The following is a 25,252-nucleotide window of genomic DNA, read 5'->3' on the forward strand; positions in this document are numbered from 1 at the left end:
CAGTTGAAATAAGTGCAGTAGACTGGTTTCAGTTTGGGTTATTTTTAGTATAGTAACATTACACATCGGAACAGATTCTGGTCAATTTTTCTTCGACTAACATAAAACCAGCACTTCAACTAATTCAGTTCTAAAATAAAAAGTACTTGGTCCTTTCATAACATATCGATACTTCTGACTGACACTTTTTTTGTGCTTGAAATACTCTACTAAAGTTAAATGTATAGAAAAAAGTCAATAGTTTTTTTTTAAAAGAAAAATATAAAAAGAAAAGAAATACAAGTCATGTAAAAGGGGACTGTACTCTGTTAAAACTAAACGAAGATGGAGGAAAATCAAGTTTGCAAGCTGGCCTACGAAGGCAATTTTCCACAACTCAGAGTAAAATTAGAAGAAAACAGAGATCTTTTAACAAAATATGACAATGTATGTTTATTTTTGGGATTTTATAGTTACTGGTATTGAACTAATTTCTTAGTAAGAAAATTCAAATTCAAATAATGATAAAGTTGCAGCACTCATTAACTTAATTATTATTAAGTTTAACTTGTGCTCTTCCCTGGACTAAGCCACTTAGATGAACTAAGGGAGACATGCCCGAACTTTGAAAGGATGTGAGTATGTAAAAACTGTTTCGAGTTTCATTAAGCGATATTTTTAAAGCAGCAATAGTGATTTCCCAAGAAATTTTGCAAGGCATGGTAGACCAAACACTTTTGGGGCATTTTCACCATTTTCGGGGAACTTGTATTTCATTAAAAATACACAAAAATTAATTGAAATAAACATTAATGTTATTTATGTGCTTGCTTTAAAAGGACAGACCCTAGTTCCAACCTGTGAAAACTAACACTAAGTTTTGTTAATCTACAAACCTGTAACCCATTTGGTAACCCGAGTACTCTGACTGTAAGAGAGCTAGACGGACATTTGGACATAAATACACTCTCATTACAGTCAGAGACCAAGCTATGTATCTTTTTGGCAATTGCCGACAACCAAAAAGTTGTCAAAGATTTCCGCTCTAATACCACAACAATCCTATGTTTGACGTTAAATACATTTACATCAACCATTTTCGAGTTACTTGATTAAAAGAAATTCAGATATTAATCACTAATACACACACTACAGAAAGAAACCTGACAGCACCCACATTCAGCTAAGCTTCGGCAAAATCCGGACAGCAGAATTCTAAGTTCACCAACCTATATTGTGATGTTGCGTCACATGATCGCCCACAGCCATTCTGTCTTTCAGGGGCCGTCTCAAAACGACAAGTGCCCGACAATCACAAAAAAAGTTTGTTTTGTGTAACGACATCACTAGAGCACATAGATTCATTAATTCATGGCACACATGCCAAGCAGGCATTTGACTCATAGATGAAATACTTTTTTCACCTTGAGAAAACGTGAATGTAATATTGTGTGTGTGTACCACTCTCTGTCGCTTTGGTGATTGTCCACAGCCCAGTGGTAAAGCGCCCACTTGATGCGTTGTCGGTCTGGGATCGATCCCCGTCGGTGGGTCCATTGCGCTATTTCTCGCTTCATCCAGTGCACCACAACTGATATATCAAAGGCCGTGGTATGTACTATCCTGTCTGGGATGGTGCATAGGCCTAATGATAAAATGTAGAGGGTTTCCTCTCTAACACTATGATAAAATTACCAAATATTTGACATCCAATAGCCGATGATTAATGAATCAATGTGCTCTAGTGATGTCATTACACAAAACAAACTCTTTTTTTGTGATTGTCGTTTTGAGACGACCCCTGGAAGACGGAATGGCTGAGTGGGCGATCATGTGACGTAACGTCACGATATAGGTCGGCAAACTTAGAATTCTGCTGTCTGGAGTTTGCCGAAGCTTAGTTGAATGTGGGTGCTGTCGGGTTTCTTTCTGTAGTGTGTGTATTAGTGATTAATATCTGAATTTTTTTTAATCAAGTAACTCGAAAATAGTCGATGTAAATGTATTTGACGTCAAACATAGGATTGTTGTGGTATTAGAGCGGAAATCTTTGACAACTTTTTGGTTGTCGGCAATTGCCAAAAAGATACATAGCTTGGTCGCTGACTGTAATGAGAGCATATTATTTTATGTCCAAATGTCCATCTAGCTCTCTTACAGTCAGAGTACTCGGGCTACCCATTTGGCTAACGTTACAACTGAGTAAAACATGAGTCTGTGACTTTAAAATGGTGAAATACCCTATAAAAATACACAAAAACTCGACTCCATAACTGTTGCTTCTCAGACGCACGTGCGTTTTTAAAAATATTAGAAATACATTTTGTGATATTAAAACACCAGGATGACCAAAAACACTTTGAATGTACGGAAATTGATAATCTAAACTATAAAATCTAGGTAAAGTTTGATTTCAGTTATTAAGAAACAGCTACAATATTAAAAAATATAAGGCATATTTTATTAATTAATACCTTTTTGGGCATTTCATAAAGGCAATTTTAGAATTAATTACTGAAAAAGGCTTGTTTAATCTCAGGGCAGCATGGCACTGATTAAGGCAAGATGGTGCTAAACTACTGAGGCATGGTGCCGCACCATGCTAAAACAAGCTAGGGAAAACACTAAGCAATATCACCTTCCCTAAACATATCCTAAACATGGTTTACTAAGGTCAACGACAGTAACTTTTCGCACCCTTGTTTTGTCTTCATACACAATATGTAATTTTTTAAATACAAGATTTTATTCAAACATTTAGGTGCATTAGTAATATTCAAATAAAAAAATTTCAATAGCAATTTTGCATTGAAATTTTTTCAGTGTTCTAAAAATGGAAACGTCATGTACTTGTTTTATGGTAATTGTGAGGAGATGCAAAGTGATGTCATTGGAATATTGACGTCATTCAAATTCAAAATTAGCTATATTATTACAATGCTTCGCCACATTAAAATAAAAACTGGTCTACTAACCTTGTCCCGTCAAAATTCTATAACAAGCAGACAATGCTGTTTACAGGTCTGTATGTTTTTATTTTTCATAATTCTGGACAAAATATTAATTTTAAGTTTTAAAAGATGAAATAAATAAAAAGTACCGTACCTTTTGTCAAATATATCATACAAAAAAATTACCGTTGGATATGTATATATTTATTGTTGTCAAAGCCAAAACAAGGGTCCGAAAAATCACTGTCGTCAACCTTAATGCAAAATACAGTTTATAAACAAATTCTGACTTTCAGCATATTGATCATTGTATTTGTATTTGTATTTAGTTTAAGCAATTTTTTGTATCAAAATGTTTTTCAGAGTCAACGGATGCCACTGCATTGGGCTGTGTCTGCAGGTCATACAGAAATAGCCGAGTACCTTTTGAAGTTGGGCACACCTGTTGATGTCAGGGATGAGGTAAGAATATTAAATACAGGGCACATGTGGTTTTTAAATTTTGAATAATAACAGTTGGTGGTCAATTGAAAATTAAGTAGCAACTACTATTTAACATTTTAGAATTGTGTAGCGATCTCTGAAATCTGCGTAGTGAATCGCAACACAACACTGAACAAACTGTTCCTTGAAATAGATATTTGAAGTAAATTACTTGGTAATATCTAAGGAACATTTTTCATGTTTTGTTTTTTATTATTTATTATTATTATTAATTATTATTAAAGCTGCAATCTCACCTTGTTTGCCAACAAATAAATCAAATGACTATTTTTAATAAACCTTTATCTTTTTGGTGTTAATGGATATTGTCAACTGCCTTGATGTATATCGTGAAACAATTTAGAAAGAGGAACTTCCTTTTAAAGTGCTTCAGTATTGACTGCAATTTCAGTTGATCTAGATTTGTGATTGCAGCTAAATTAAAGCAAAGAATGGTACATCACAGAAAGAAAATTAAGCATTTATTATCTTTTCTAAATGTTTAAAACATGAAATTGTACTTTTACTCAAGACTAGCTTTAAGTTGCATTCAAGCATGTAATTAGCACAAGTCTGTTATTTTCTGGCCCCTGATCTAGATAATTTCCTTTTACGTCTGTATTAAAAACTGCTTGACTTTTAGGGTAATTTTAATCAAATTCACATATTTTCAGTAAGTAAGAAATTCATGTGTAAATTTTTTAATTGTAGTCAAACTGATCTAGTTGTTAGTAATAAATTCTTTTGTAAATACAGTCAAATTCAACTGTCTGTACATGTCTTAGTAAGAAATTTGGTAATTTTAGTCGAACTGGACTCCTCTAATGATTGCTGTGTCAGCTGGTCGGACTGATATTGTGACACTGCTGTTGGGCCATGGAGCGCAGGTGAATGCTGTGAACAGGACGGGACAGTGCTGTTTACACTATGCAGCTTCTAAAGACAGATTCCAGGTGTAGTGCTCTCAGATTTAAAAAAATTTAAAACTGCAGCAAGATTTTTTTATATCCTAAAATTCTTTATCTGTCATAATCGGAATTCCTGTTGTAAACATAATATTTTTAATTAAGGTTTTCCAGTCATTTAAGTGAATTACATATGAGTAATTAATGACATGTTCAAGGGATGAACAGTCGAGAACGATTTGATTGTTTTATACCTATCCTATTCAGTTGCATGCATGCATTCATTTAACTTTAGGCACAAGAACAAGTCTAGTGAGCAGCTACAAGCTGTGCTTGGCATTCTAAACATGGTTCAGTTGTCTTAAAGAAGTTAACAGGCAAGTTATTTGCATTCCATAAGGAAAATTTTGAATATAGCTTGCACATGTTGACAAAAAGAAGTTTTGAATATTCAATAGCACACATTGAACATTCAACACACAGGCTGGCTGAGGTTATAGCCTCATAAAGCAACCAGCAGAAGGCACATTGTTAACATGTTTTAGGTGGACAATAAAAAAAATGCTTCTGAGAAAAAAATTAAGGTGTGCTGGGGCAAGTAAGCACGATTGCATATGAAGGACTACAGGCCCAAGACTTTAAACAGTTTCTTCATTTTTAACTACATACTATTTCTTGGGGTGAGATTAAAATGTTATAAGCACAGCACAGAGCTGCACACCAAGAACTAATATGTATATGTTCTGCCAGCTATCCATCGTGTATCCATCTTATCAATAAGGTTATCTATAATTGTAGCTGTTCTTAACAATTATCAAAATTTTCACCAACATAAAACCAAATGCTGGAGTTGGGAGGGGGAGAGGGAGGTAAGGTAGCATATTCTTTTTAACCTTTTTATGTATTCTTTTAAGAATTCAGAAGAGGATTGCAGCAAAAAGAGTACGCTTGTGAAAGATATAGATAATTGTAAAGGGTTCCCTTACATCTTGAAATATTTGTTCCAGATAGCGGAGATGCTTGTTGATGCGGGAGCTGACTGTACAGTGGCTGATTCAATGGGCAGTACACCCAGTCACCGAGCCAGCTCTAAAGGTCACATTCAGATCCTCAAACTGCTCATCAACCAGCAGATCAACGTGAACTCGCAGGACTCGGAAGGCAGCACACCACTGTAAGTAGCGTAAGGCAGGGTGTCACATTTTATGGGTAACACCTTTTCGGTTCCATGCCCTGTGATCATCAGAACTCACATGTAGGAAACTGTTTTTACGGTAATCATGGTAATCTTAATTATGAACCAGTTATTTTCAAGAAAACTTTCCAACATATAGAAAAATCTAATGATGTGCTCGCCAGCGATTTCTTTTTTGGGAGAAAAACACTTCCAGCACTCGGAGAAACATAACCATGCATCAGTGTTATGTCTTGGAAAACGTTCAACAATTAGAGAAAATACAGTGGTGCTTTTCTATAAAAACTCTCACGTCCATGAAATCTGACAATGCACCAGTGATTTTGTTTTCTTTTTTAAACTTGCAACACTTTGAGAAATGTAATGATGCGCTACCGCAGATAATATGTTGTGTTTAACATCTAATAATAGTTTTATGATTAACTGTGACAGTTCTGTCTTTGTTTTAGACACTTGGCATGTGAAGAAGACCGTGTGGCAACCGGCAAGTTGTTGGTAGAACATGGAGCTAGATTAGACATCCAAAACAAGGTATGCTTGAGAAAAGATGTAGAAGGATTGAGAAGTTCTGTCATATCTAAATTAATTTTGTTTTGCTGTAGCTCAACCCATTTTAGCTCAATTAATATATTATTTTGTTTTACTAAATATGGTGGGCCAAAGTTACAAAGCCTGGTCTTTTTCTTAATCACTGGTGTTTAAGCATTGTAAAGATAATAAATATGTTGAATCTGTGTACCCTTTGTTTGGGTGATACTAAGATAGCTCAAATGACAGCAAGTGTGGAACACGGCCATGTCAAGTAGTCTCATACCGAAATGGGAATACTGCAGCTTCACCATTCATCTTATCATCATCCATGTTTGTAATGTCCAAAAACAAAAAATGTCTTTGTTTCTGTTAAATGTTTGCGGCATATAAAAAAAAAGATTGCTTCCCTGCATTTAGTTTTTGAAAACATTGAATAATTATTGTTATTGGTTTAAACTATAGGAAGAAAAATCACCATTAGACCTTGCATGCCGTGGAATGCAACGTTCATTAAAACATGCAGCTTCATTGGACAGATGATTCCAGCTCAACAGTACAGGTATACTCAGTCTATTTTGTTCATTTACTAAGGTTGTTGGTTCTAGAAAACCCAAGAATTAAAAGTAAAACTACAACATATTATTGCACTTCGTACATCCAAGGTTAGACTCTAAATGTGTTTTGTCTTTCAGCAGGTTTGTTTTGTTGTTTTACCAAAACCACTGATTGCATGACAGTTTTACTATTACCACCCAGTTCAAGAATCATAGTTTTCTATCATTAAAGATATTAACATGATCCGAGGTGTTTGTGAAAAGATTTGTAAATCAGGCAAGAAGATTTTTTACAAACAGCTGAAGAAATCTGAATCCACAGTTATTTCTGAGTTGGTGCTAGGTAGTGTAATGCTGACACTATTTATTCACACAGTGTAATAGGAAAATGTTGACTAAAAATATATTTTCAAAATATTTAACAAAATTTTTAATTTTAAAGAAAGAAATAGTATTTTGTTATACTAGCGTGGTTGAGAGAAAGAGACAGAGACAGAGTGTGTGAGTGAGAGAGAGACAGAGTGTGTGAGTGAGAGAGAGAGAGAGACAGAAACAGTGTGTGAGTGAGAGACAGAGACAGTGTGTGAGTGAGAGAGAGACCGAGTGTGTGAGTGAGAGAGAGAGACAGAGACAGAGTGTGTTAGAGAGTGAGTTAGTCAGTCTAAGATTATCATGATCCATTAAAACTCTTCTCTTTTTCAGGTTCAGATAACATTTTGCACACTCGACTGGCTTAAACCACCAGTTTAATAAGGATGACCATAAAATGTCATGTAAATATTTTAATACATACATAAACAGTATGTTGATCATACGTTGGTATCCAGCAACTGATGCATGTTAGTAATGGGTTATTGTTAAACAACCATTCATCCAGTCATTCATGCATTCATTCATCCATCTGTTTTGTTATGCCTTCACAAATGTGGTTGAATAAACTATGTTAACATGATGTCTTTGTTGTTGTTACAATTCAACATGGCCGCATATAGCCTGAATTAACTAGGAGCACCAAATAAAGAATTGGGGCACTTATGATTTAAGTTATCATTTGTAAGATGGGCAGAAATTTCTAGCCAGATGATACAACATTTTATGACAAGAAGTTCTGTCACATATCTCACCAATGGTATGTGTGGCCTTATTTAATGCAACATTCAAAGTTAGGTGTACTTTGAACTTTGACCTGGTGAAATGCTATTTGGTATACTTCTACCAGCAGCAAGTTTATTGGCACTGTTTAGACTTTGGGGCCTCATTCCACAAAGCAATCTTAGCGCTAAGATCACCTTAAGTGTATAAGTTATACAATTAAGGTGATCTTAGTGCTAAGATCGCTTCGTGAAACTGGTCTCAGTTACCCTATGTTAGATAATCGATTTGAAGTGTGTCATTACACAAATATTCCTTTCCTTTAACATCGAATATGGACCCATTCTCTGATTGGGTTTTTCATCCCAACCAGTGCTCCATGACTGGCATATCAAAGTCTGTGGTATGTGTTGTCCTGTCTGGGGAAAGTGCATATAAAAGTGATTGGTTTCCTCTTAAGATTATATGTCAGACTTTCCAAATGTATAACATAAATTGTTTTTTGTTTTTTTAACCCTCCATTGGAAAGGATATTCTGTACAGATAATTTCTTAATGTTTACATTACATTGCAAAAGGGCTGGATTTAGCGCAATCAGTTGAGGTGCTTGCGTCACATGTGATTTCCTGTCCGTGGGAAAGTGCATATAAAAGATCCCTTTCTGCATTAGAAAAAAATGTAGCAGGTTTCCTCTGATGACTATGAGTCAGAATTACCAAATGTTTGACATCAATAGCCAATGATTAATTCATCAATGTGCTCCAGTTAAACAAAACAAACTAACTTTACATTGCAAAATTGCAAAACGATACATGTACAAGGAAGGAAAGAATATATGTTTAACAGTTCTTAGCACATTATAAACCAATGGAGCGAGTGCGAGTGCTCATATACCACTAGAGTTTCGAGCATGTCCGTCCCGGGGCCTGTCTCTGGATAGCCAGTGACTTGCTCTGGACAGAAAAAAAATATTAAGGGGACAATTTTGAAATTTACATCCAAAAATTAAATAGTGTGTCTTTAAAAAATGTATGCGCATCTCCAATTAATATAATTAATAAAGAAAATTCTACTTATTAAATTTGGTCGCTAGATTAGATCGGGCAGTCAAAAAGAAATCGGATAGATAACTAGTTTAACGTGTTCGTATACCACCAGGGCCCCGAACACGCCCATCCTGAGTCTGACCTCCGATAAGATCTGTGGCCTGACTTGGGATGGGGGGATGGGGTTGAAAATGGACAGAATTTTGAAATTAGCAATTAATAAAAGAAATTAGTAGGATTAAAAAAAAGAAGTTACAAGCCAAAAATAAAATGAATTGACTGCTAGGCCGAATATTTATATAATTTGGAGCATTTTAGAAGGACAGTCCAAAAATTAGTAAGAGAAAGAAGAGAGGATCGGACTATTTAATAATAATATAAAAAAAAGAGAAGTAATTTCTACATCAAATTTTGAACGGAGGTCTAAAAGTTTAAAGTCTGATCTATATGGTCCGGGCCAGGGGAGAGGGTAAGTTGGAGGTGGGCGGAATTTGGAATACGAATTTAGTAGTTCGGTCAAAGACCGAAAACCAAAATGAGCTACAAACATTTAAGTCCAAACAATAAAATTAGAGTGCTCGACCGAAAAGGTTTTAAGGTGATTTGAGCAATTTAGACGGGCTGCCAAAATAAACTGCGTTGGACTGTTTACCAAAAAATAAACATAAACATTTTGAAGGTTGCGCAGCGGGACTCATGGCGAGTTGATGGGCTGTTCGAAGTTGAAGTTCGGGAGGTCTTTTTGTAGATTCCAGTAGCAGGACTTCATAACTTCCTGGTAATCTTCTTGTAAGACCATCTTGAGAACGCGGTGTAGTGATGCGTTGTCCTTGATCGGATTAAGACGTCCCTGACGGAACAGCCTGTCCCGCTCCGCCGTCACATACAACTTGGCCGAGTGCTTGGATCTGGTACTTCCCTTGGCGAGAGGGAAGTTGGTGCCACGATGAAAATAAATTCTATAACAAGAAGCGTCAAACGATATACTATTTTGTAATGTAACGAAGATCAGGGCCCAATTTCACTCCACGGCCCGTTGATCTGTGACTTCTTGGTAAAGTACCGGCCTCGGTGGCGTCGTGGTTAGGCCATCGGTCTACAGGCTGGTAGGTACTGGGTTCGAATCCCAGTCGAGGCATGGGTTTTTTAATCCAGATACTGACTCCAAACCCTGAGTGAGTGCCCCGCAAGGCTCAGTGGGTAGGTGTAAACCACTTGCACCGACCAGTGATCCATAACTGGTTCAACAAAGGCCATGGTTTGTGCTATCCTGCCTGTGGGAAGTGCAAATAAAAGATCCCTTGCTGCTAATCAGAAAGAGTAGCCCATGAAGTGGCGACAGCGGGTTTCCTCTCAAAATCTGTGTGGTCCTTGACCATATGTCTGACGCCATATAACCGTAAATAAAATGTGTTGAGTGCGTCGTTAAATAAAACATTTCTTTCTTCCTTGGTAAAGTCGCCCTGGATAGCTCCACGGTATTTCGCCGGCAGCTTGTCACACACGATCATCCCATGGGCGTACATAGTGGGGGTTCGATGGGTTCGATCGAACCTCCCCCTGAAATCGCTTTTTTTATAATTTAATATATCTGACATTATTATATTTACTCAACATAGAATTAGAAATATATGCCCAATATCTCTGCAATCTATTTTGGAACCCCCCTTTTCAAAACTTAACAGAGAAATATATGCCCAATATCTCTGCAATCTATTTTGGAACCCCCCTTTTCAAAATCCTATGTACGCCCATGCGTCCAAGGGGAGTGATCAGTGGCAGTAGACACTTTCCTCTTGTGTTCACGTTGGACATCTGTCGTGAGTAGTATTAGGGCCTGCCGGGCCTCATGACCTACTTTCCGTGACCTTGACCTTGATGACGTCACGCGACCTCGTCCCACTGGCCCTGACCTACTTTCCGTGACCTTGACCTACTTTCCGTGACCTTGATGACGTCACGGACTACTGTACCGTGTGCAACGTCCTACTGACCCGGCCCTGACCTACTTAGACCGGCCCCTGACCTACTTAGTCTAGTCCTGACCTATTTAGCCCGGCCCCGACCCGTCGTACTTAGCAACGCCCGTGCTATCCTGTCTGTGGGAAGTGTAAGATCCCTTGCTACTAATGGGAAACTGTAGCGGGTTTCCTCTCTAAAACTGTCCAAAAGTATGTTTCACATCCAATAGGCAATGATTCATAAATCGAGGTGCTCTAGTGGTGTCGTTAACCTACCACATCTAAGGACTCGGCCCGACGCCAGGTAGTGTGTTTAATTTTAGCGCACTGAATGATGAATGGTTATCACTGTTTACATCCGGGAAGCGGTGGTATCCTATTTTATTGTTGGTGGCAATACTGAACTAGAAGTTACATTCTTAAAGACGTGAAATAAGAAATGATTTAAATGGTGTAAAATAGAATTCTCGCTCTACCCTATCTGATAGCGCATTCACAAGATTATTATGAACTAACCTATTTCGTCACTTCATTCCGCGCTTCGCCGCTCGCACATATAACGGTTTAAATGACAGATGTTGTTAACATGCTCTTAGTAGTCAAGTGCGAACGACTTCGCGTCCAGCGCTGAGGGTACGTTGTTCGTATCTCATGTGGGGAAATTATATTTTTCTATTATTTTTTAAACCAAAATAATAATTTATAGTTTGTTTTTATTTTACTTATTTACTTACTTATTTATTTGTTTATCTATTTATTATGTTACGATTTTTTTTTCAAGCAGCCTCTAATAACCCTGTGGGGACGGGACGTAGCTCAGTGTTCCCTTGATGTGCGGTCGGTCTGGTATATATCCAGCCAATGCTCCACAACTGGACAACGGTATGTACTATCCTGTCTGTGAGATGGTGTAGGATCCCTTGCTGCTATTCAAAAAGAGTAGCCCATGCAGTGGCGACAGCGGGTTTTCTCTCAAAATCTGCGTGGTCCTTAACCATATGTCCGTATAACCGTAAATACAATGTGTTGAGTGCGTCGTTAAATAAAACATTTCTTTCTTTCTTGTATAACCATAAATAAAATATGTTGAGTAAATAAAACATTTCCTTCCTCGTAAAATAAAGATTAATTGAACACAAATATTTTATTTTGTTTTAGCCATAGGAAAAGAAAGACATATTTGTCTCGAAGAAAGGAATGTTTGTTAAGAAGAAAGGCATATGTGTTAAGGAGAAGAAAGGAATATTTGTTAAGGAGAAGAAAGGAATGTTTGTTAAGGGAAGAAAGGAATGTGTGTGTGTGTGTGTGTGTGTGTGTGTGTGTGAGAAAGATCCCCAGCCCATTGCTTTGAAGAAAGAACGCGTGACTGCAACTGAACGCTCCGACCTAAACTATGATCTTTTAACTACATTTTAAACACAAGTATTTCCCTAGAGTACAAGCCTTTTTACAGGGCTTTTTTAATTACCAAATAGGTAAATACAGTGGTCGATCTAGGATCGATCCCCGTCGGTGGCCCATTAAGCTATAGCCAACTAGTGTATTATGTCTGGTATATCAAAGATCGTGGTATGTTCTGTCTTGTACACACAGCTCTTGCTACTATAAAGTAGCGGTAGTAATATCCAATCACAAATCTAGTCATAGAGTAAAAAACAAACGCAATGTTTTGGTTTTTCATTTATTTCTAAATTACAAATCACTGACACATATATAAAATGGACACACACTGGGTTACATCGAGAGGCCTTAAGGGCGACATGTGAATAATATGAGTGTTCATTTCTCTTCATCATCGTCGTCCTCCTCATCGTCGGTATCGTCGTCGTCTTGTTCATCCAAATATTCGCCGATCCATGAACGATACTGATTTAATTTAGAACGAATCTGTGGTCTCACATCTTTGTCTGGATTCACAAACTGTAAAATTTTTCTGGTGTTGGGACCTTTGTCAAAGTAATGCATATAGGTCAGGAAGCGAGAGTACGTGTCTTTAAATAACTTCCATTGCAATGTCTTCATGTTTCTTTCAATGGCATCTTGGGACATGTTTTTTTCTTCGTAGCGTTTCCTCTTGCTTTGGAGATAGTCACGATTGATGTCGAATACACGTTCCACCATGAGACGAATGCCTTCGTTTTCCAGGTCGGGCGACGGCTCTTCTTCTTTTTCATTTCCCTCTTCGCACGTTTTCACGTGTCGCTGCAAGTCGCTTCCGTCTTTAAAGACCAGACCACACGTATCGCAAGACTGCATTCTCTTGACTTTTTTCAGATAGGGTTCTACCTCATCATCTTCTTCGTCGTCACTTTCGTAGGCGGGTATGCCTGGTAGTTTTCTCTTGAATGCGTTTCTTTGCATGATTTGCATGTAGAGCTCTTTCTTCGTCGGTGGCTGCAACTCTTCTGAGACATTCGCCGTTACGTTCGTGCTTTTATACCATTCGGACGGCCCCGTCTCTAAACCATTAGGCCGAAGACGCCAATGTTCGGGCGTGGTCGGTTTCAAGTCCACCAAGAGATGTCCGTAGGGCCTGTGGGTAGCTTCCTCAAACTGATGCATGAAATGACGAGTATTTCCAGGATACATCTGCCGTGCCAAAGTCAGAACTTGCTGCTTGTCGATGGGGTTGTTGAACAGCGCTAGATAATGGCAGTTTCTTCTCTGTGTCGGGTCCTTGCTGTGATACAAGTTCTGGTTGATGGCAATCACAGAGAGGTTTCTGTGGTGACTTACTTCTGTGAACAGGTCGGTGATGCGAGGGTCTTTTCCAGCTGTAGACATCAAGTCGTCCAACACGATGAGATTTCTGACTCTGGGATCCAAATAACGATCCTTTTCCAAATTCTCAGGTATGCCTTGAACAAATTTCACTCGAGCAACCATTTTGATCGTATCATAGAGGGGTTGCCATCGTTTGTAGAGCCAGATGACGCGCTGGGGAGGCGGCTGGATTTTACCATCTCTCAACAATTTGTATACCAAAAATGTCTTTCCACACGACGTGGGTCCCGACACGATCATGGTGAAGGGATGTAGCAATCTTAGGGGATGCTGCTGCTGCTGTGGTGGTGGTGGTGGTGGCTGCTGTGGTGGTGGTGGTGGCGGTGGTGGCTGCTGCTGTGGTGGTGGTGGTGGTGGCTGCTGCTGTGGTGGTGGTGGTGGTGGTAGACCTTTAGCATGTTTTTGTTAAAAATGTCTTAACATGGCGTCTCTCCTCGAGAATGTGAAACCACATTCTGAACATGTGCTCTGCATGACGACTCTAAATGAAATGACGATATCTGACCCACATAGTTCCTTTTATAGCTTATTTAGAAATGCTTCTGCCGTTTCGGGGCTTTCCAACCCGTACCACTTTGTTGTTGTTGTTGTTGTTTCCGTTTCAGATCGGCTTTGGCTTGCTCTACCACTTGTTGTGTTGGGGAGACCATGACGACTTTGGGTGTCGGGGACTTGTTTTGTTCCTCTTTTTCTTTTTTCCACGTGGGATCGTAGAGTTCTAGACATCGATCCACACTGTACATGATCTGACTTTTCCCACCACGTTGCACTGGAAAATGAGGTTGAAGTTTACCTTCTGCCTGCAGTTTATAGAAACGGGTCCACTTATCCACGTCGGGTACATATAACTTGTACTGGTCTGACATGTTGCTCCTCTGAAAGTTCTACCTCAAATGACGAGTTTTCCAAAACTATTTTACTTATATACCTTATGACGCATAAAGATATGGTACAGGAATGTTTGAATGTGTGTGATACGTATGACCAGTGTCCCTCCTCCCAAGCACAAATCTCATCGTGCGAGCTCCCAAAAATAATCGTTACCAAAATATTACCCTTTACCAGTGTTACTACCATAGGGACACGTCCAGAGACACACTCATGGACCCAGGACATAAATAAGAAAGCAAAACCTGTTATTCACAGTTTTATTCACAACATACAACATGAAAACATAGCACACAAGTGTCTAAAACATTTAATGTATGAACAGGTTGTTCACATAAGGACATCTTGGAGAGAGTCTGTAATGTTCCATCACTGGGTCGTCTGTTTTCTTCCATCGGTAGACGCGAAGTCCGCAACAGTAACAGGTGATGGCATCGTGGTCTCCCGTGTAGTAGAAACCGGCCTTGGCAAGTTCTTTTGGTTTTTGACGTAATTGTATGGGCCACCGAGCATACGTCAGCATCCGGGCATAGAAATGTCTCATTTCTGGACGATGACAGAACACGTAACGTCTCGAATAGCAATCTTCCTCATCCCAGACAGCATCTGTTTCACAGGCAGCATCCGTCTGATCTGTGGGTTCATCCACGAGTTCGCCATCTTCAATTCTATCCCCAATTTTGCGTGTAGCATCCGCTTGATCCACACAATGAGTACTCTTCTTCTCATCTTGTTTGCTAGTCACACATTTGATTGTATGTCTTTCTGAACATTTGCAGACCAAGACGTCGTCCTCGTCGCTACTGTTGCTACTAAGACTGATCGAATATCCCGATGCCATCTTCTTCGTTCCAGATAGAGTGCAACAAGCCACAAGAATGTCAGAATCATAAAACACGTCTGTTCTCTAGTAAAACGAACGTATATCTGGTCGTTTTCGGCGAGCGAATGACAATGAAACCGTATCTAGCCTTTTTATACTCTTTCGTGCTAGTCTAAGTAGGTCAGGGGCCGGTCTAAGTAGGTCAGGGCCGGGTCAGTAGGACGTTGCACACGGTACAGTAGTCCGTGACGTCATCAAGGTCAAGGCCAGTCTAAGTAGGTCAGGGCCAGTAGGACGAGGACGTCATCAAGGTCAAGGTCACGGAAAGTAGGTCATGGCGCCCGCCAGGACGAGGTCACGTGACGTCATCAAGGTCAAGGTCACGGAAAGTAGGTCATGAGGCCCGGCAGGCCCTAATACTACTGCCGTGGCAATAGCAACAATTGGAGGCGCCGGTGGACTGGCTGGTGGATAAATAATGATCATATGGCCGGTCTCCATTTGCGTGGAACAGAAGGGACCGCCACTGTCAGTGAATTTTTTTTTCAATTAAATGTTTTTAATTGATTGGAACCCTGCTACCACCATATAGGCTACATTTATCGATTCAGCAGAAGATCTTATCTGTGGACAGGACAGTACATGTCATGGTCTTTGATGTACCAGTCGTGGGGCACTGGTTCGGACAGAACAAAATATCATGGTTCGGACAGAACAAAATATCATGGAGGTCAGTCGATCCTGCAGTCCATTGCATCTCGGTTAAGAGCTTTTACAATTGAGTTACATCCAGACCCGCAATATAAAAAAACTGGATTATTTAAAACATTTAAACACGTCTTCATATCTGACTGATTTGGGGCGAGACGTAGCCCAGTGGTAAAGCGCTCGCTCGATACGCGGCCGGTTTGGGATCGATCTCCGTCTTTATTTAGTAATGTCATTACCATAGGTATACACCATAACCTTTCTACCCGAACAATGATGGAAGCCTTAATGATGTTTTAATGTTTTCTGCGTGGTTTACTACGCGTAGTATGAAAGGAACAGCTGTTTTAAATTTTGCTTCATTTATCACAAATTTGCATCTAATAACTACAAAGTATCATCAAAATGCCTGAATATACACACACACATGGTGAAAATCAGAATGTATGTAGAATTTGAAAAATGAATTCTATAACAAGAAGCGTCAAACGATATACTACTCTGTAATGTGACAAAGATCAGGGCCCAATTTCACTAAACATCGTAAGCCTAGTTTTGCACGGAAACGTAAATATACGACTAAACCGCAGTTGTTATTGCTGTTATGGTACAACATATATAGTTAGAAGTACACATATTTCATTTCATTTCGTCCTTAAAATGTCCCAGGGGCGGGACGTAGCCCAGTGGTAAGGCGCTCGCTCAATGCGCGGTCGGTCTGGGATCGATCCCCGTCGGTGGGCCCATTGAGCTATTTCTCGTTCCAGCCAATGCACCATGACTGGTATATCAAAGGCCGTGGTATGTGCTATCCTGTCTATGGTGGTGGATATAAAAGATCCCTTACTGCTAATCGAAAAGAATAGCCCATGAAGTGGGGACAGCGGGTTTCCTTCCTCAATATCTGTGTGGTCTTTAACCATATGTCTGATGCCATATAACCGTAAATAAAATGCATTGGTGCACAGTTGAAAGTCTGACCACTCCATCCCACCCGCCTGTTGCTTTTTTCTCCCGACGCCTTTGTATATGGCAAATTCAAGGTAGCCCATTTCGAATCAGGCGCGAGTGCAGGAAAATATGCAGGTAGTGGGGTTCGGGCAATGTTTCCCCGCAAAATATTATTATTATTTTTTTTTTTTAAATGGGGAGATCCATCCAAATTTAATATCACCAATATCCTGAATTCCCCACCTCCGCGCCTGGATCTGTTTTCAGGTAGACCGACTTGCGAAGCGTATAGACAGATTAATACAAATTATCCGTTGCTAATAAGACTTAAGTTGCTAACAAAATCATATGATAATGCAATATGTAGGTTTAGTCAGCGGTAGCTGACTTTAAATTTATATTTAAAATGTAATTTACTATTATTGTTTGCGTTAATATCCTCAAAAAATACCAAGACAAAGAGGATTTGGAATTAATAGCAGTCGAATCCCGATGGACCACAGTTTTAGTTTTATTCGACGATTTGGCTTGAACAATATTAGACGCTAACTGATTGTAAATAATGAATATGATTTTATTTTCCTTTGAAATTCTAGATAAATCAATATATTTTTCATAATAGTCTAAAGGTGTGCCCAGTGCACTCATTTTGAGATTCTTTCTGAATGTTTATTTGATGGACAGCGCCACCGCAGAATGACGTTGACCATGAACAATGTTGATATTTGTCTTTCCTTTCTACACAGGCTAGCTGGTACAGCAAATAGTAACAACGAAGATAAACTTGTATACTTCGCCATGTTTGAACACGAATACTGTTACAATAGTACGTAGCTTCAATTTGAATTAATACAAGTTATTAACTTTTAAATTGCGGTTCTTAAAGTTGCTATTTTATAGTTGCAAGTGCCACATTTCGATGTTGTTGTTTTGTTTTGTTTGTTGTTTTTTGTGTGTGTGTTGTTGTTTGTTGTTGTTTTGTTTGGGGGTTTTGTTTCTTTTTGGGGGTTTTGGGGGGCAGTTATTTGTAATAAAGATAACTACAAAATAACCCCCGCATGTCAAAATAATTACTGTAATGTGTGGTACGCCCTACAAACAGTCAGAAGGTCTAGATTCATGTCATAACACATCAAATCAAATCATATGAAATTGGTGAATCCACAGAATTGCAAAGTCGACTAGATAGGATGGGCAAAAATGTTAGTTACACGAATACAGCAGTTTTTATATTTGTCAACTAAAGATTTTTCAGCTGTTTTTTTCCTACTACTAAATTAAAGTATTTAGTTGTAATTGTTGTGGGTATATAGTTACAGCATACTGCTTATTTTTCAAAGTAAAAGTTAAAAATAATGGCGGGAAGCTGCCAAAATGCAAATTTCAGATAACACAGCTTTAGAAGTTGGAATCGATCAACGTTTTATTAACAATAACTTTTGTAGGACTAGTATTATAAAAGGAAGTTGACAGTATGTGTTACCCGCCATGCTTCATTTACCTCGAAGAGAACTAACTTTTTAAAACTTGAATTGTAAATAAAAGATATGTGAATCCCACACATTCATGAAACTTCAACAAACTGTAGGCCTACATGACAAACACGCATATCGCCATCAACCGAAATTTGTATACCTATAGGATTAACCTAAACACATCTATTCTATTGCAATTATTAATAATTATTAATAGTGTTTCATTTAACTGAAATTCAATTCACACTTATTTAGTTAACATTTAAGCATTTGTTGACAATTCAGAAAGATAACAATACTAACATAATTTTTCGATATAGGCTACATGTACCTATTATTAAAGTGAAGAAAGTATGTGTAAGCATTTGTATGGTACGAACCAATTTGTTTTGCATTTACCCTAGTTTGACACCCAATAGCCGATGTATTTTTCGTGCTGGGGTGTCGTTAAACATTCATTCATTCATTCATTTTGTACGGTACGTGTTTACAACAGATTTCTCCTTTGTGTTTAACTACTTATCTGTGTTCACTGTACATTTTTCGGGGGAGGGTATGAAAAAAGAGTCCATTCTGAATGTTCGAGAACATTTTGAAAATGCTAAACCACCCTTAAATATCACCGAAATGTCAATACTGTTTTGGTTTTGACTGTTTATAAAACGTAGTCGGATAGTCTCGGCTTCGTCCAGTGAGTGTTGGTGTGGGAACATCTTTGTCAACCAAGCACTGGATTCCGAAGAGTTTGAAACACTGTGCACAGGTGCGTACATTGCTAGCATTGATAGCATGACCTAGGTCTGATTAACTGACATAGTGGTCACATGCGGTACCAGTCCTGGGCCATGTTAAGTGGGTGCAAACATTTGAGCCATTTCCTTCAGTCAACTGTTATACAAATTAGGGTACATATAAAATAAAGTTCCTATCAGAAGTTCTCAAAACAATGGCTTCCACTTTACGCGCCAACATGAGACTCGCGTCTGTGTTTTTGTTCGTTCTTGCTGTTGCATGTGTGTCTGGTCGAGCTGTAGAAATCCAGGCCGAAAAAGATGCTATTAGACAAGGTTATAGCGGGAATCGTGTGATTGATCGCTCGAATGCAAGCAACAAGAAAAACGTCCACCTGTTGGCGGGCGAATCGCTGAACATCTATTTCTGCCTACCCTTGGAGGATTATGTGACCATCGATAAAATCGCTTTTTCCAATGATGGATGGGTGGATAACGTCACTGTCTCCTTGGACGGGAAACAGATTGGCGTTCTGCAAACTCACGACGAATCGCAGTGGGGATTCAAATGGAATCGAATTTATTCAAGCGGCAAGATAGGTGACCGTCAAAATTTGGTGTCTGGTCTTCACACTATAACTCTAAAGGTTGAAGGAGGAGACAAGTGGGGCGTGGAGTTGGACAGTGTGACTCTAACGGTTGAGAACTTGAACAATGACAGTGATATTGCGTGTACCGAGAAACAAATTGCTGCCGCTGGCATTAAAAAACGTGACCCGATTGGACGTAGTCTTCCATTAACGGGTAACACTGGTGCAAAAACAGACGACAGTACTACGGAGAAGACCTCAAGCGACACGGGGGAAACAGAAGACACCACAGTTGACACGACAACAGGAAAGGAAGGATCGACAGAAAAATACGAAGAAAAAGAGAAGAACACAACAGAAAATCAGGAAACAACCACTAGTGATCCAAAGGAGAACAGCAACGAAAAACCAAATGACGACAGTGAAACAAAGGAAAAGAAAAAGGAAGATGAAACTGAGTCCGACTGCATTGAAGAATGTTGATAGAAGATAAAAAGGTAATTAAGTTAACAATAATTTGTGACTACTATAACTGGCATTGGATTACGTACAATGGTAGTGTATTAAGGTTACCATAACGTTATATTCGCCTACGATTTGGGGTTATGACAAATTCCAATTGAGTTATTAACAACTGGTATTGTCAAATGCCTTGGTATGGGTTGGCCTCAATATATATGGGGACTATATTTAAACTACATTTAAACAGTCAACGATAACCAGAGATAGGAAATATATTATATACAAATGGATATGAAAAAAGAAAGAAAAGAAATAATGATGCAAGAGGTTACACAATAATATTTTACGTGCGGTTAAACTTTCGTTATCAAACTTAGAAGTTATACTTTATTAATCAAAACGATGATTTTGTTTGATATATATTTGAACACAGGTAAATATTTCTTTATTGTTAGCATCGTGTGTTTCGAGTCCTATAACAGCTAGTAACTGTAAATCTACTGGTTGAAAATGCTGTTGATATGGGTTTCAAACGTGTGTCTCTATACATCATGTTTACACGAGATTTAGTATGATTCATTATAAATTTACATGCCAGTTCATTGGTTCTCTTTTGACACAAGCGGACCTTGTTTTGGGGAGGTGCGTAGTCCAGTGGTAAAGCGTCCTCCTGATGCGCGGCTATTTCTCGTTCTAGCCAGTGCACTACGAGTTGTATATCAAAGGCCGTGATATGTTGTCTCCTGTCTGTGGGATGGTGCATATAAAGGATCCTTTGCTATTAATTGAAAAGTGTAGCAGGTTTCATCTCTAAGACTGTGTCAGAATTACCGACTGTTTGACATCCAATAGCCGATTATTAATAAATCAATGTGCTGTAGTTGTGACGTTTAAAAAAAAACTTTAAAGGGACAGACCCTAGTTTTTAAACACTATGGCATATATTTCATACTAGAGCCGTTTATGATCACTGAAATCAAACCTTACTTATATTTTATTATTTAGATTATCCATTTCCGTACAACCGAAGTTTTCTGGTCATCCTGGTACTTCTAATACCACACAATGTTTTTTTATATTTTTATAAACGCACTTGTGTCTGAGAAATAACAGTTATGGAGTCGAGTTTTAGTCTATTTTTACCGTTTCAACTTCATATACTCTTGTTTCACTCTCTTGTAATCCAAATATGTTACAGGTTTGTAACTTAACCAAACTTAGTGTCCATTTTTTACGGGTTGAAACTAGGGTCTGCGCCTTTAATTTTTATCCCTTGTTTTTGTTTTGTTTTTACAGGTATCGAGGTCACTGTTGATCTGACGTGTTTGCGTGATTTGGACAAGTTGAAGATATGACCAAATTAACAACAGATGGCCAAATTTGTTACTGTACGGTACAAGAATAATATGTAATTGGAATTCTTGTGAAAAACGTTTGTGGTTAATCATATTTAAACATAAATTACCAAGCGTGCTGAATTTAACGACCAAATGATGGTTACTATATATACGTTTGTACGCGTAATAGACACGAAATAAAAATATTAAAACCAGTGTGTCAAATTGTCTCTTTTCACAATCAGTATTTTAGTTTAAAGGTTTATTCACAGTTACCCCCCCCCCCCCCCCCACCCCCCACCCCCGGATTCGATAATGACTAGAGCACATGTATTTATTAATCGTTAGCTTTTTTTTTTTTTTTTTTTTTCTCTTTCACAATTTAGACCAATAGTCCAGTCTGTAAGATAAAATGAGCTGTTTTTTCCAGTTCGCCTCTCTTTCCATAGAGTTTGGTGTGTATGGCAGTTTCGATTGGCCACTCAGCTTGTCTCAGGTCTTGATGAATTGGACACGCCTGTAAGATGTGTTCTGCTGTTTGGTCTTCCAGGCCACAACTGCAGGTTGGTGTTGCTGCAAGTTTAAACTTTCTGAACATGTGAGCATTCAGTCGGTTGTGGCCTGTCCGGAGTCTCAACAGAGTTACTTGTTCCAAGCGACTGAGAAGGTGGTAATCATCTTGCTCTGTCCTGGGTCTGTTTTCTGCCTTTATCAAGGTTTTCTTCTCTGAGAAGCTAATGTTGTTGCTGGGCTGTACATGATTAGCTCCTAGCTTGGCTAGCCTGTCTGCTTCCTCATTTCCTGGAATCCCACAATGTGCTGGGATCCACTGTAGAGCTACTCGTCTTTCCTTTGCTACCTCTTGCATGGCTTCATTCAGGTGAGGAAGTTTTTCCCCTTGCAAGGCTTGTAGGACTGAGAGAGCATCGTTAGCTAATGGATGTGATACATTAAAGTTTAGTCATTTTTTATACGAACTCTCGGAGGAATCCCGCTCCCATTAGCAACAAGGGGGTCTTTTTTATGCACTTCCCCACACATATGGCATCACATACCACGGCCTTTTGTATACTTGTCATGTGGCACTGGTTGAGTAGGAAAATACTTGAAATCAGAGAATGGGTCCAATGGGGTGAATCGACCCCACAACACAAGCACCCCAGGCGAGCGATCTACTGACTCAGCTAGATCTGTGTGAATTAAAGTTTAATGTTTTTTTGTTTAACGACACCACTAGAACACACTCATCTATTAATCATCGGCTATTGGATGTCAAATATTTTGTAATTTTGACATATAGTCTTAGATAGGTAACCAGCTACATTTTCTCATTAGTAGCACCATCCTACAGAAAGGATAGCACATACCACAGCCTTTGATATACCAGTTGTGGTGGACTGACCAGTGTGAATTAATGCATGTTCTCACTAGAAATGGTGTATTTTAACTTATGTTGCCGCACCGCATGCGCCGCGTCGCATGCTACTTCTGTTTGACACTCAATGGCAGATTTGTATTTTTGTGCTGGGGTGTCGTTAAATATTTAATTCATTTATTCATTCATTCTCATGTAAATATTTGTGTAATTTTGTCATATGCAGGGTCGTAGTTAGTGTGTGTGTGGGGTGTGTGTGTGTGTGGGGGGGGGGGGGGGGGGTGTCAAATCCGGAACAAACATTTGTAGAAACTTAAAAAAAATTCGTTTCTTAACCGTTTAAGGAGTTTTAGACTATTAACTACTCAGTCTCTCTCTCCCCCCCCCCCCCCCCCAAAAAAAAAAAAAAATAATAATAATAATAATAATAATAAAATCCTTGTGATTATCTAATTATCTGTGTTCACTGTACATTTTTCGGGGGAGGGTATGAAAAAAAGAGTCCATTCTGAACGTTTGAGAACATTTTGAAAATGCTAAACCACCCTTAAATATCACCGAAATGTCAACACTGTTTTGGTTTTGACTGTTTATAAAACGTAGTCGGATAGTCTCGGCTTCGTCCAGTGAGTGTTGGTGTGGGAACATCTTTGTCAACCAAGCACTGGATTCCGAAGAGTTTGAAACACTGTGCACAGGTGCGTACATTGCTAGCATTGATAGCATGACCTAGGTCTGATTAACTGACATAGTGGTCACATGCGGTACCAGTCCTGGGCCATGTTAAGTGGGTGCAAACATTTGAGCCATTTCCTTCAGTCAACTGTTATACAAATTAGGGCACATATAAAATAAAGTTCCTATCAGAAGTTCTCAAAACAATGGCTTCCATTTCACGCGCCAACATGAGACTCGCGTCTGTGTTTTTGTTCGTTCTTGCTGTTGCACGTGTGTCTGGTCGAGCTGTAGAAATCCAGGCCGAAAAAGATGCTATTAGACAAGGCTATAGTGGGAATCGTGTGATTGATCGCTCGAAAGAAAGAAAGACATGTTTTATTTAACGACGCACTCAACACATTTTATTTACGGTTATATGGCGTCAGACATATGGTTAAGGACCACACAGATTTTGAGAGGAAACCCGCTGTCGCCACTACATGGGCTACTCTTCCGATTAGCAGCAAGGGATCTTTTATTTGCGCTTCCCACAGGCAGGATAGCACAAACCATGGCCTTTGTTGAACTAGTTTTGGATCACTGGTCGGTGCAAGTGGTTTACACCTACCCACTGAGCCTTGCGGAGCACTCACTCAGGATTTGGAGTCAGTATCTGGATTAAAAATCCCATGCCTCGACTGGGATTCGAACCCAGTACCTACCAACCTGTAGACCGATGGCCTACCACGACGCCACCGAGGCCGGTTTGATCGCTCGAATGCAAGCAACAAGAAAAACGTTCACCTGTTGTCGGGCGAGTCGCTGAACATCTATTTCTGCCTACCCTTGGAGAATTGTGTGACCGTCAATAAAATCGCTTTTTCCAATGATGGGTGGGTGGTCACCGTCTCCTTGGACGGGAAACAGATTGGCGTTCTGCAAACTCACGACGAATCGCAGTGGGGATTCAAATGAAATCGAATTTATTCAAGCGGCGAGATAGGCGACCGTCAAAATTTGGTGTCTGGTCTTCTCGCCATAACTCTAAAGATGGAAAGAGGAGACAAGTGGGGCGTGGAGTTGGACAGTGTGACTCTAACGGTTGAGAACTTGAACAATGACAGTGATATTGCGTGTACCGAGAAACAAATTGCTGCCGCTGGCATTAAAAAACGTGACCCGATTGGACGTAGTCTTCCATTAACGGGTTCTCCTGATGCGCGGCTATTTCTCGTTCTAGCCAGTGCACTACGACTTGTATATCAAAGGCCGTGATATATTGTCTCCTGTCTGTGGGATGGTTATATAAAAGATCCGTTGCTATTAATTGAAAAGTGTAGCAGGTTTCCTCTCTAAGACTGTGTCAGAATTACCGACTGTTTGACATCCAATAGCCGATGATTAATAAATCAATGTGCTGTAGTTGTGACGTTTAAAAAAAAACTTTAAAGGGACAGACCCTAGTTTTTAAACACTATGGCATATTTTTCACTACTAGAGCCGTTTATGATCACTGAAATCAAACCTTACTTATATTTTATTATTTAGATTATCCATTTCCGTACAACCGAAGTTTTCTGGTCATCCTGGTAGGCCTACTTCTAATACCACAAAATGCTTTTTTAAATATTTTTATAAACGCACTTGCGTCTGAGATATAACAGTTATGGAGTCGAGTTTTAGTCTATTTTTACCGTTTCAATATCATATACTCTTGTTTCACTCTCTTGTAACGTTATCCAAATATGTTACACGTTTGTAGCTTAACCAAACT

The 25,252-nt window shown here is 39.0% G+C and overlaps 1 protein-coding gene across 2 annotated transcripts; it reads left to right on the forward strand.

Annotated features, from left to right (window-relative positions):
- Nucleotides 1–268: 268 nt before the first annotated feature.
- On the forward strand, nucleotides 269–7,550 carry LOC121378972 (26S proteasome non-ATPase regulatory subunit 10-like). Of its 2 annotated transcripts, none has more exons than XM_041507385.1 (7): nucleotides 269–426; nucleotides 3,294–3,392; nucleotides 4,220–4,366; nucleotides 5,326–5,492; nucleotides 5,963–6,044; nucleotides 6,507–6,603; nucleotides 7,301–7,550. In XM_041507385.1, the coding sequence occupies exons 1-6, from the start codon at nucleotides 325–327 to the stop codon at nucleotides 6,582–6,584; spliced, it is 675 nt and encodes a 224-aa protein (XP_041363319.1). In that variant the 5' UTR covers nucleotides 269–324; the 3' UTR covers nucleotides 6,585–6,603; nucleotides 7,301–7,550. The 2 variants fall into 2 exon arrangements, with proteins under 2 accessions (XP_041363319.1, XP_041363320.1); XM_041507386.1 differs by lacking the exon at nucleotides 269–426 and adding an exon at nucleotides 459–614.
- The last annotated feature ends 17,702 nt before the right edge of the window (nucleotides 7,551–25,252 follow it).

Source organism: Gigantopelta aegis, chromosome 8 (genome assembly GCF_016097555.1).
Source record: "Gigantopelta aegis isolate Gae_Host chromosome 8, Gae_host_genome, whole genome shotgun sequence".
In the NCBI taxonomy this organism is placed as follows: Eukaryota; Metazoa; Mollusca; class Gastropoda; order Neomphalida; family Peltospiridae; genus Gigantopelta; species Gigantopelta aegis.

Coding starts and splice junctions, on each gene's coding strand:
- LOC121378972 (XM_041507385.1), top strand. CDS start 325: ATGGAGGAAAATCAAGTTTGCAAGCTGGCCTACGAAGGCAATTTTCCA. Junction 3,393..4,219: donor CTGTTGATGTCAGGGATGAG/GTAAGAATATTA, acceptor TGGTAATTTTAG/TCGAACTGGACTCCTCTAAT. Junction 4,367..5,325: donor CTTCTAAAGACAGATTCCAG/GTGTAGTGCTCT, acceptor TATTTGTTCCAG/ATAGCGGAGATGCTTGTTGA.